This window comes from Clupea harengus, chromosome 15 (genome assembly GCF_900700415.2).
Source record: "Clupea harengus chromosome 15, Ch_v2.0.2, whole genome shotgun sequence".
Lineage (NCBI taxonomy): Eukaryota > Metazoa > Chordata > Actinopteri > Clupeiformes > Clupeidae > Clupea > Clupea harengus.
In genome coordinates this window covers 28,643,203-28,655,702 of record NC_045166.1, presented here as the reverse complement: position 1 = coordinate 28,655,702, position 12,500 = coordinate 28,643,203, and the positions used below count along the sequence as shown (strand labels likewise).

General features: G+C 41.8%; 1 protein-coding gene and 1 long non-coding RNA gene across 2 annotated transcripts in view; one reads left to right on the top strand and one right to left on the bottom strand.

Moving 5' to 3' along the window:
• The window catches only part of LOC116223827, a 21,184-nt gene extending 9,504 nt beyond the window's left edge, over nt 1–11,680 (bottom strand). The window contains exon 1 of the long non-coding RNA XR_006152818.1: nt 11,444–11,680. This is a non-coding gene — a long non-coding RNA (uncharacterized LOC116223827). The remainder of the gene's footprint in view (nt 1–11,443) is intronic.
• LOC105895361 (tripartite motif-containing protein 16-like) lies at nt 530–9,903 on the top strand. The gene is made up of 8 exons (XM_031581881.2): nt 530–1,214; nt 2,493–2,588; nt 2,794–3,027; nt 3,261–3,420; nt 3,527–3,559; nt 4,444–4,503; nt 7,152–7,208; nt 9,279–9,903. The coding sequence occupies exons 1-8, from the start codon at nt 627–629 to the stop codon at nt 9,794–9,796; spliced, it is 1,746 nt and encodes a 581-aa protein (XP_031437741.1). The 5' UTR covers nt 530–626; the 3' UTR covers nt 9,797–9,903.
• Nucleotides 11,681–12,500: the final 820 nt, after the last annotated feature.

Below are 12,500 nucleotides of genomic sequence, written 5' to 3'. Positions count from 1 at the left end.
TACGCCAACTATTCTGTATTGTGTATAATCCAGGTATGTTGCTCCAACACCGAAATGTGTGTGTTATATGTGCATTGCTATTTAAATGATTCGTGCACTGGTTTACTTTAATGTGATTAACGTGTTTTTGTATAGAATGGAAGACAGAGGCGGTATGTCTGTCTGCGATACTACGTACGCCAAATATTCTGTATTGGGTATAATCCAGTTCAGGAATAAAAGAACAAAACCATCGCAGTGTTCATCAGTCCCCTGTTTGACCACCGTCAAGCTTTAGGCTGCTTGTCCCAGATTCAATAGACCTATGTTAAACTTAAGTTCATGTTTACATATGAAAAAGATATATTATATCTTTTATAATATATCTTTTTTCTTCAATAAATATTTAATATGTCTTAATATGTCTTGGGCGCAGTTTTTAATTTTGGCCCTCTGTGTATTTGAGTTTGACACCCTGCTCTATATATAAAAAAACAGTGGGCTAAAGGAGTATTTTGCGCCCTCTAGAGGTCAAACATGTCTCAACTCGTGGCACACCCTGTCACACAACCAGGAAGTCCGATTCAGAAACTGAAAGGAAAGGATTGTTCCGGAGCTTCGTGAAGTGTTTCTCAGCGCGTATAAGAATGGCAGAGGCGATTTCAAGCGACAATGAGCTTTTTACATGTCCGATTTGTTTGGATCTTCTTAGGGATCCAGTGACTACTAATTGTGGACACAGTTACTGTAAAGGCTGCATTAAGGGCTGCTGGGATCGGGAAGATCAGAAGGGAGTCTACAGCTGCCCCCAGTGCAGACAGACGTTCACCCCAAGACCCGTTTTAAACAAAAATAATATTGTTGCTGAACTTGTGGAAAAGATCCGGAAGACCAGTATCCAAGCTGCTGCTCCTGTTCCATGTACTGCTGGACCTGGAGATGTGGAGTGTGACGTCTGCACTGGGAGAAAACTCAAAGCTGTGAAGTCCTGTCTGGATTGTGTGTTGTCTTACTGTGAAACTCACTTCAAAGCTCACAATGACCTGAACCCCGGAAGAAAACACTCAGTGATTGATGCCACAGGCCAGCTACAGGAGAGGATCTGCTCTCGTCATAAGAAGGTTTTTGAAATATTTTGTCGAACTGATCAGAGTTGTATCTGCTATCTGTGCACGATGGACGAACATAAAGGCCATGACACAGTCTCAGCTGCAGCAGAATGGACAGACAAACAGGTCAGTACTGGGGCTACATGTGTGTCCAACATTTCTATGAGGGCTCTTATACGTACTAACTGTGAATGTAATACTATAACTACAAGAACACGGTCTCACCAGTCTTTAAGTCTGGCTGTTTCCACAATGACTTTGCCCGTTAGAGAAAGGAAGAATCAGGAAATGTTTATCAGGTGCAAGGTCCAGTGTTAAGTAAAGAGAGTGAAATATTAATATGTCGGCTTCAAAGTGAACATATTCTTACCTCATAAAATAATGTTCTGTTCTGTTCTGTTCTAAAGGTTGTGAGACAGCTTTGCCTCAAGTGTTTTTGCTGTTAAATACCAGTGCTCCTTTTGAACTTAGCTCATGGCTTTAACCTGATTTTCACTTGAAGATGATAGCGGCTGCTTCAATGTGTCATTTCATCTCTTAAAAAGATTAAAATGTACTTGAAGGTTTTTGCTTATAAATGTTCAGCTGTCATGTGTGATGTTTGATCATCATTGTTGAAACTCAGTGTTTCCCAGGGGGTACGCAAATGGCCGTAGGGGGTACGCGGGGGGAAATGTGATTTGCCTTTTCAAAGTGAAACAGCCCATTACATTTTCAAACTGACCTATAAATAGACATGACATCTTAAATAGTCTGAATAGACCAGTCGCAATTCCCAAAATACACTCATGTGTACATTGTAGTGTTCAGCAAAATAATTACAATGGTACAGGTAGCTACAGGTAGGTTAGTCAAAACATAGGCACAACGGTTAGCTCCCTCGTCAGAATTCCACTCGTGTAGAGAAGCGGGAGCTCATTCCGGTTGCTGCACGAGAATGGATAAATGGTTAGAAAGAGTTAATCCTCGGTCCAGAGAGACATTAACCGCTACTACTAGTAGAAGGCCTACAATCGAGGATGCACCTGCCGGCGACAGCAACCCAGGTTGCTCTTCCAAGTCAACCGGATCAGGATGTTAGCATCAGTACAGTTGTTGCTAATCAAGCTACTAGTTTTTTTTGTGTGCAAATCAACTTGGTGTGACAGACAAACGCAACATAACAACGCATCTCAGTGAAAAGACTTTAATGCCCTTCGCCACGACGTACTTATGTGCGAGTGGGTTCTCAGCTCTGATGAGCATGAAAACAAACACAAAAATATATATATATATGGGGGGGGGGGGGGTACGTAGCTGGAGATTGAATGTCTGAAGCGGTACGGGACTGTACGTCTGGGAAACACTGTTGTAAACAATCCACCGATAATATGGTGAAAATAAGCTTTTTGGTTTTTTAAACAGAGGCAGTTGGGGCAGACCCAGAGGAGATTCCAGCAGAGAATCCAGGAGAGAGAGAAGGAGCTGCAGGAGCTGAGGAAGGCTTTGGAGACTCTCAAGGTGAGAACTGACCACTTAAAACAACAGCAGATCACTGTTATGCTGCCATCTCTACATGATACAGACCATCACAGAAGGACATGGTTTGGCAGGATTTACCCTTGGTCATTTGATCAAGAAGGGCCAGTCACACCAGAGTGAGTTTGCTCCTTCACTTACCTCTGTGTGTCTCCTGTCCCCCTCCTCTTTGTGTGTCTCCTAACAGAGCTCTGCACAGACAGCAGTGGAGGACAGTGAGAGGATCTTCACTGAGATGATCCGCTCCATTGAGAGAAGGTGCTCTGAGGTGACAGAGCTGATCAGAGCTCAGGAGAAGGCTGAGGTGAGTCAGGCTGAAGACCTCCTGAAGCGACTGGAGCAGGAGATTGCTGAGCTGAAGAGGAGAGATGCTGAGCTGGAGCAGCTTTCACACACAGAGGATCACATCCATTTCCTCAAGGTGACAGAATTTGAAATAAAGCATCCATGTGGTTTTAAGAGGGGAAAAATGCATCATTTCTTGATCTTTTAATGTAATGTCTTAATGTGTCTAACATATTCAAATACCTAAACACATGAGTGCATATACACTAAACCAACTGAATTCACCCATGTCTGCAGCCTTTGGGGAAACACAGACCTGGCTGAATATTCATGTGGTCTGCCTCACCTTTTATGTATTTCTCTCTGTAGAATGTCCTGTCAATCAGAGACTTTCCTCGCTCTAAAGACTTACCCAGCATGACCTTCAGCCAAAGCTTCTCTTTTGAGGCTGTGAAGGAATCTGTCTCTGGAGTGAAGGTGCAACTGGATGACATCTTCAGGCAGGAAGTAGTCAGGATATCTGCAGCAGGTGGATAAACATGTAGAATTGACACAATGATGAATTCCTTATTTCACAGTTTGAGAAGACAAGGATCCCACTTCATTTTGATGTATTTTTCTGTATCTCTCAACAGTAACGAATATCCAGATCATCCAGTCCTTAGAATGTGAGTCTCTCTCTCTCTCTCTCTCTCTTTCTTTTTTTTGCACACTTGAAGAAAGTAACACTCTTAACGGTGTGCTGGGAAAGGTTGTCTTCATTTATTCACACTTCACACGTATTACAGCTCACTTCACAAGCAACGTCTGCTTCCTTTCGCTCTCTCTCGACAACTCTGTCTAGGTTAGCTTTGTCTCTTCCTAACTGCATTATCCCTGGTATAACATCGCCATCTATTGGCCAAAACATGCAACAGCATCGTAACTTCAGAAAATAAAAGGCCACAAAATCATGAAACGGGACCAAAGAAAAGACAAAATGGGGGCTTTGCTACACACACACACACACACACACACACACACACACACACACACACACACACACACAGTATCAATAGTTATTACACTGATCAGGTTTGTAGCCCTCTGAGGTCTAGTTTGCTGAAGCCATCTGATGAAATATGTTGTTTTAATTTCATGTGTCTGTATTAGTATTTACACTATGAGTTTAAACTGCATTTGAAATTTGATCTCAGTTTGGGTTGAGGCATTAGACACATTAGTAAAAATGTTGTGAACAGAGTTTAGGTTACATTCCTGGACACCAGTGACGGTTTTATGTTATATCTAAGCACTGTAAAGTTGAATAACCCTTGGTAACGGAAAAGGCAGTTGCCTAAGAAATAACATTTACTTTCACAGCTGAAGTGAACTGTCTTTTCACGGGTCTGTCACAGTTGATAAAAACAAACATTAAAGAAAACAAAACACCCAAAGATGAAGCCGACTAAAACTATATGGGCTTAGTCAGTGTGCGAAAATAAGTGTTTGAAAATAAGTGTCTGGTCTCAGATCCTGGGTGAATGAGTGTCTCTCTGTGTTTGGATCCCAGATGCTGATCCTGAGCTCCCAGTCAGAAGAACAAGCAGTAAGGAGTTACTGCCACCAGAGAGTAAGTTATTACTGACTGATTCTAACAGCCTCTAAGCCTGTACATCAGGGGTCTAGCACAGAAATAATAGTTTCACTGTATCTTATCACTGATATAATCTGATCTCAATAAAACCCTCTTTCAGCTGTGAGACGTAGGAGGCATGGAGGTGTGGTTGGGCTCCAGAGTTTGAAATAAAGGCCTTGATATTAATCATGTGAAAAAATGCCCTGAGCCTTATTTATCCAGGGATTAGGAGAGATTAAAGCATAATTACTAGATCTTAAATGTACATTGTGATCAGGGAAAACACAGACAAAAACAGAAGCCAATGGAGGTCAGAGATGGTTAAATTTCAGGTTCAGAAACAAACTGCAAAGCTGAAACTCAATGGCTTTGGATCATTTGTTTTAAAAAGAACATGTTAAACTACTTCTGATTGAGTTCATACTGTATACCCCCCCCCCCTCCTCACTAAAAACACACCAAAAGTCTTCACCCACTGTGCTCTACACACACACACACACTACAACCAAAACACTTCATACCTCACCCAAAAGTGACTCACGCTTCAATAACTATAGCATAAGCTCTCTCCCATTAAACTACGTCATCACTCAATGTACAGTGAACTAAAAGAAACAACAACTTGAAGCATTACAAAATGCATATATTATGTGTTGCTGTATCCTATTTGCATAGTTTAGTGTTGCATTGCAAAAGATAAGAAAAACATATGGCATCTCTTACAGTACATATTGTAATACAAAACAAATACAGTAAATATAAAATTCAGCTAAAAGCCTCAAGACAGCTCTATGCTAAATCTCCGATGGTAAACTATAGTACAAAAAAAGCATGCAGACACTTTTCATTCCCAGTACAGTAAGTGAAACTACAACACATGAGACTACCACTAGAAGTGTCCTGCAGCCCTAATGCTGATCTATGGTGATTTTTTAATGAACATCTCTCTTGCCTTGAAACTTTAAAAAAATCTTTATAGTCTCATTTCAATTAATTACGTTTTCTACTTTGTTTTGATTGATAGCAGCCTTGTTACCAACTGTAGTTGATGTAGTTGTTGCTGAAGACATTCTCCTACTATTACTGTTGCATATGTAAGTCATGGACTCTCAATGAGACTATTACTGTTGCATATGTAAGTCATGGGCTCTCAATGAGACTATTACTGTTGTATATGTAAGTCATGGGCTCTCATTAAGAGAATGTGACCCAGAAATCACACTTGCCTTATAAATATTTGTGGAATATGGGGGATTTCAGGGTTGGATAAGATGTGCTAAAGATTCAAGTCAAGGGAGAATGTTGCGGTACTGTAAATGTGAAGTTCATAAACATTTCACACTAAATTCAGAGGACACCAAGGATCAGCATTAAGGCTGCAGGACACTTCTAGTAGCAGACTCATGTGCTGTTGATTCACTTATTGTACTGGGAATGAAACATGTCTGCACACTGTTCTTGGTACTATAGTTTACCACAGAACATTTAGCATAGAGTTGTCTTGAGGCATAGAGCTGAATTTCATATTTGACTGTATTTGTTTGGTATGACAATATGTACTAAGCAATGCAACACTAAACTATGTAAAAATGGAGGATACAGCAACACATAACATGTGCATTTTGCAATGCTTCAAATTGTTTGTGATTGTGAAAAACTGTGATGGGAAAATGTCTTCATCAACAACTACATCACACAAGCACATCTCAATGCACATGCTGTTCTGTGCCACTTTTGTATAGTTGGTAACAAGGCTGCAAACAAACAAAACAAAGCATAAAACTGAACACAATTTCTGCAAACAATGAGAATAATCTGTCTTATTTCAAGTGTATTCATTTGTCTGTCGAATACTGCATCTTTCCATCAACAGTGATCAAAATGTTGTCCAGTTTTGAAGTGAACTGTTCTGAGCAGAGTATCTAAATGTCTGCAAAATTGCTGTAGTTACACAGAGTGTTACTGGAGGTGAACATTGACTGAGACAGGTATCCATGAATATCAGAAGAAGTGGTCATTGAATACATGTTGTATCAAAGCAATGTAAAGTATCCAAAGTTTAGCTCACTTGTGAATGTGTTTATTGTTTTTAAAAGTTTACATGGTATTGAGACAAGTGTGAAAATGATTGTAGAAATCTTGGTCTAATTGAGATAATTAATTTATGAATTTATGAATCTATTGATGAATGCCCTTTTCTCTCAGTTTAATGGGCTGTAATGTGATGTTTTCTCTCTCAGTGCCTGATAGGTGAAAATTCACCCTAGTTTCCTCAGGACTCCGGAGCTTGTCAATCAGTATATTTATTCAACAAGAACAATTGCAATTGGGCTCACTCACAACACAAGTGTGAAAGTGAAGCGATTTCACAAACATCGCACAGAGTTTATATACTTAGATTTATCTAATGCTGACGCCGTATGTGTTTAACAATCATATTCAAAACAAGGTTCTCGTCCGAGCTTCTTGTGTTTGCTCAGGGTCGAGAAAACAATCAGTGGCGCCAGTTAATCAAAGTTACACATACACACAGGAACACAGAAAAGCCATGTCACTGTTAAGAGAAAAGCATATAAGAGACTTATTAAAACAAGGCCCTTGATTATTATATTCAAACAGTGTTTGGTAATTATCTCCATCAGTGTCTGAAGTCCAGGCTGTTTTTCCTGAACCAGTGACCAGAGAGGAGTTCTCACAGTGTAAGTTGGACATTAAGACATGCAAGCTATCACACACACACACACACAACGTGCACACACACATGCACACACAGGGATACACTCACAGGCATAGAATCATGATCAAATTAGCAAACCCACATACAAATTCAAACCTACCTTCCTGTAAACATGTAACACCACACACACACACATTCATTCTTTTGAATATACAGCCACTGGAACATTCACACACTCCGTGTCACTCATATGAAAAGAACTCCATTTACACACATGCGTTTACACACACACACACACACTCCATGCAAACAACAAACAGATACAGAATCAAACACGACAATACAAACACACACACACACACAAAATTCTATTTAATTTGATTTATATGGCGCCAAAACTATATAATTGTCTCAAGGCACTTTTACAGAGCCCAGGTCCTGAACCCCCTTAGTGAAAGCACAATGGCCACAGGGGCAAGGAAAAATTCCCTGTTAATCAGGAAGGAACCTTAAGCTCAATTTATGGTCGTCCGTTTTTGGAGACACCGAGACACGGAGAGCCCTCTCTCAAACCCTCTCCGAGCACCTCTCCGTGGCCTGACGTGCACCTCCCAAATTTTGTAACTATCCGACGCCGTCAATACATTGCGGTTTACCTTGTGGGTAGTAGCATGCCAACATTATATAGCTGGCTCAGACACCTCGCAAATCCCCTCAGACGTATTTTTCAGTTACAATAATGGGGTTTTTACATTGCACAGTGTCTATTTCTCTGTAACTTTTACAAAATCTAAGCAAAAGAAAGTCAAATAAACAACTTTTATGTACAAATACGACCATCTACGGAGTTTGGTCTGCCGCCATCTTTTTTTTTTTTTTTTAATGCTTTTCAACACCCACAACTGTCGGAGAACCATGAATGAAAACGAGTCCGTAGAGGCAACTACGTGACCAAGGAGTAACTGGTTGGAAGGGGAGGGGCCTGTGGCAGAATGGGGAGGGAAATGGGAGGGGCTTGTGGCAGAAGGGGACGTATAAGAAGGGGAGGGGCTTGTGGTCGAATGGGAGGGGCTTGTGGCAGAATGGGTGGGGGGAGGGGCTTGTGGTAGAATGGGGAGGGAGGAGAAGGGGATGGGCTTGTTGCAGAAGGGGAGGGGGGACAATCAGAATCATGGCAGATGAAATCATACACGTATCAGGATGAACATGCTAGCATACATGTGGTAAATGTACACAATACACACAAACATAACATATATACATGATGTATAGAACATTGATAGTGGATAAGGTGAGGAGAGAGCATTCAAGTATTGTAGAACAGCTTAGTGGGTATACAGTGTGTGTGTGTGTGTGTGTGTGTGTGTGTGTGTGTGTTTGTGTGTGTATGTGTGTGTGTGTGTGTGTGTAGAACAGCTTAGTGGGTATACTAAGCCTTGACTACTGCAACGCCCTCCTAACGGGCCTGCCGGCTTGTGTGGTGAAACCACTACAGATGATCCAAAATGCGGCGGCGCGTCTGGTGTTCAACCAACCGAAGAGGGCACACGTCCCCCCGCTACTCATCGAGCTCCACTGGCTGCCAGTAGCTGCTCGCATTAAGTTCAAGTCACTTATGCTTGCCTACAGAGTGCTTGCTGGTTCTGCTCCCACCTACTTTAATGCTCTTGTAAGGGCAAATGTTACACCCAGGACGCTGCGCCCGTCTAGTGAGCGCCATTTGGCACTGCCGTCTGTGCAAACACGGCAATCCAGACTATTCTCATTTGTTACTTACACACACTCAACATCATCCATTCATACAAAGGACTCCCTTCAGACAAACACACACACACACACACACACACACACACACACTCAGACATAACCAGACATAACCATACTCACTTTTTTAATACAGACATTCACACATGTACACCTGCACAAACATACAGAATCACACACACAAAAACAAATCTCACTTATATGTGAAACATTCCCTCATATCAAATAACAACAAGCACACACACACACACACACACACACACACACACACACACACACACCTAACACATATAAATACCTAAGTTTGTCCTGTCTTCTCCTCCATCAGACTCCTGTCACTTCACACTGGATCCAAACACAGCACAGAGAAATCTCCATCTGTCTGAGGGGAACAGGAGGGTGGAGTGGAGATATGTGCTCCAGTCATATCCTGATCATCCAGAGAGATTTGATGGGTATTATCAGGTGCTGTGTAGAGAGGGTGTGTCTGGACGCTGCTACTGGGAGGTTGAGGGGAGTGGGGAGTGTGTTTATATATCAGTCTCATATAAAACCATCAGCAGGAGAGGAGTGGGTGGTGAGTGTGGGTTTGGATATAATGATCAGTCCTGGAGACTGGACCTCCGCAGCAGCAGCTCCTCTTTCAGACACAATAATAAACCCACTAAACTCCCTCTAGTGGCCAGCTCCAGAATAGGAGTGTATGTGGATCACAGGGCAGGAACTCTGGCCTTCTACAGCATCTCTGACACAATGACCCTCCTGCACAGAGTCCAGACCACATTCACTCACACACTCTACCCTGGGTTTTGGGTAAATCCTGGAACATCAGTGAAGCTGTTGTGACTGACATGTCTGCCAGCAGCGCGTTTAACACTTGTCTGTGTGTGTGTGTTTGTGCGCATCGGGGCGGAACTCTACCGTGCGCGATACAGAGAGCAGAGGAGAATTGTAAACGCACGACCATGTAGAGACAGAAATGACATGCCGTCGTGTAAATAAGATAAATAACATAAGGCTTTTTTTTTTGTTTAATAAAAGAACAAGCTATAGACCTGTTCTATGGGAAAGGTAACCTTAAATGACTTCCGTTGTGATCTGGCGTTTATAGAAAACGCCAGATCATAAAATTGAACAAAATTAACTGGACCTTCCCGGGGGGGGGGGGGGACACTGCCAAGTGTTTAGTCCCTCTGTTATTGCATACATGTTCTGATACCTGGATTTATATGACAACCACAATATTATGTACCATGACAGTAAATCTTAATGAGACCGTATTCATCCAACAATTGACCCCCAATGAAATGTGTTCCTCTGTTCCTTTATTAATACCGTTATAATGAGACCAGTATGTTTTAAAATGTGTTCCTCTGTTTCTTTATTAATACCGTTATAATGATCCAGTATGTTTTAAAATGTGTTCCTCTGTTTCTTTATTAATACCATTATAATGAGACCAGTATGTTTTAAAATGTGTTCCTCTGTTTCTTTATTAATACCGTTATAATGAGACCAGTATGCTTTAAAATGTGTTCCTCTGTTTCTTTATTAATACCGTTATAATGAGACCAGTATGTTTTAAAATGTGTTCCTCTGTTTCTTTATTAATACCGTTATAATGAGACCAGTATGTTTTAAAATGTGTTCCTCTGTTTCTTTATTAATACCGTTATAATGAGACCAGTATGTTTTAAAATGTGTTCCTCTGTTTCTTTATTAATACCGTTATAATGAGACCAGTATGTTTTAAAATGTGTTCCTCTGTTTCTTTATTAATACCATTGTAATGAGACCAGTATGTTTTAAAATGCTGCCATTCAATGTGCCCTAATGCTCTCTCTTTTTGGGTATGTGTGTGTGGGGGGGGGGGGGGGGCGCATAGTCAGGATATAAAATGATGATGACATTTAATGACGGGTCGTGGCTTAGACAGTCAGCCCTTATGACCCAGAGCATAGGTGAGAACACACACACACACACACACACTCACACACACACACAGACAGTCAGCCCTTATGATCCAGAGCATAGGTGAGAACACACACACACACACACACACACACAGAGACAGTCAGCCCTTATGATCCAGAGCATAGGTGAGAACACACACAAACACACACACACACACACACAGACAGTCAGCCCTTATGACCCAGAGCATAGGTGAGAAACACACACACACACACACACACACACACACACACACACACACACACACACACACAGACCCAGAGCATAGGGGAGAATAGATGGAGCCGGTTAGGTTTACTTCTTTTCTCTTTTATAACTCTTGTATTGGTACACTTGGTCACATGACCTTTAATGATGTTTTCTGCTGTATAAATAAACCTTTTATAACTCTTGTATTGGTACACTTGGCCACATGACCTTTAATGATGTTTTCTGCTGTATAAATAAACCTCTGATGAAAGCCAACACACCTGATATCAATCACATCTTTTATCAGAGACAGAATCTGTAGGAATGAACCTCATTCAGTCCTGTATGAACAGCAGGGCGTGACATGACTGTTCCTCATTCAGTCCTTATGAACAGCAGGGCGTGACATGACTGTTCCTCATTCAGTCCTGTATGAACAGCAGGGCGTGACATGACTGTTCCTCATTCAGTCCTGTATGAACAGCAGGGCGTGACATGACTGTTCCTCATTCAGTCCTTATGAACAGCAGGGCGTGACATGACTGTTCCTCATTCAGTCCTGTATGAACAGCAGGGTGTGACATGACTGTTCCTCATTCAGTCCTGTATGAACAGCAGGGCGTGACATGACTGTTCCTCATTCAGTCCTGTATGAACAGCAGGGTGTGACATGACTGTTCCTCATTCAGTCCTGTATGAACAGCAGGGTGTGACATGACTGTTCCTCATTCAGTCCTGTATGAACAGCAGGGCGTGACATGACTGTTCCTCACTCAGTCCTTATGAACACACACGCTCACACACCCACACCCACACCCACACACAAACACACACACTCACACACACTCACACACACACACGCTCACACACCGACACACACACACACACACACGCATATACGCACACTCACACACACACACGCTCACACACCCACGCACACACACACCCACACACAAACACACACACTCACACACACGCTCACACACCGACACACACACACACACGCATACACACACTCACACATACAGTGCCCTCCACAATTATTGTCACCCCCAGTGAATATGAGCAAAACAGGTTATGAAAAAATATGTCTTTGCTGTTCATCCTCTTGGTCTTTCACTCAAAATATTCACAAAAATCTTACCTTTTCATTGAAGTAAAATTATTGAAATAAAAAAAAAATTGTTAAATTAATATTTTTCCCCAAAACATGTGTGCCACAATTATTGGTTAAGACAGCAGATAGGCATATTATGGTGAGAGGTAAAGGGTGTGTGTGTGTGTGTGTGTGTGTGTGTGTGTGTGTGTGTGTGTGTGTGTGTGTGAAGAGGTGGTCAGGGGTAAAGGGTGTGTGTGTGTGGGTGTGTGTGTGTGTGTGAAGAGAAGA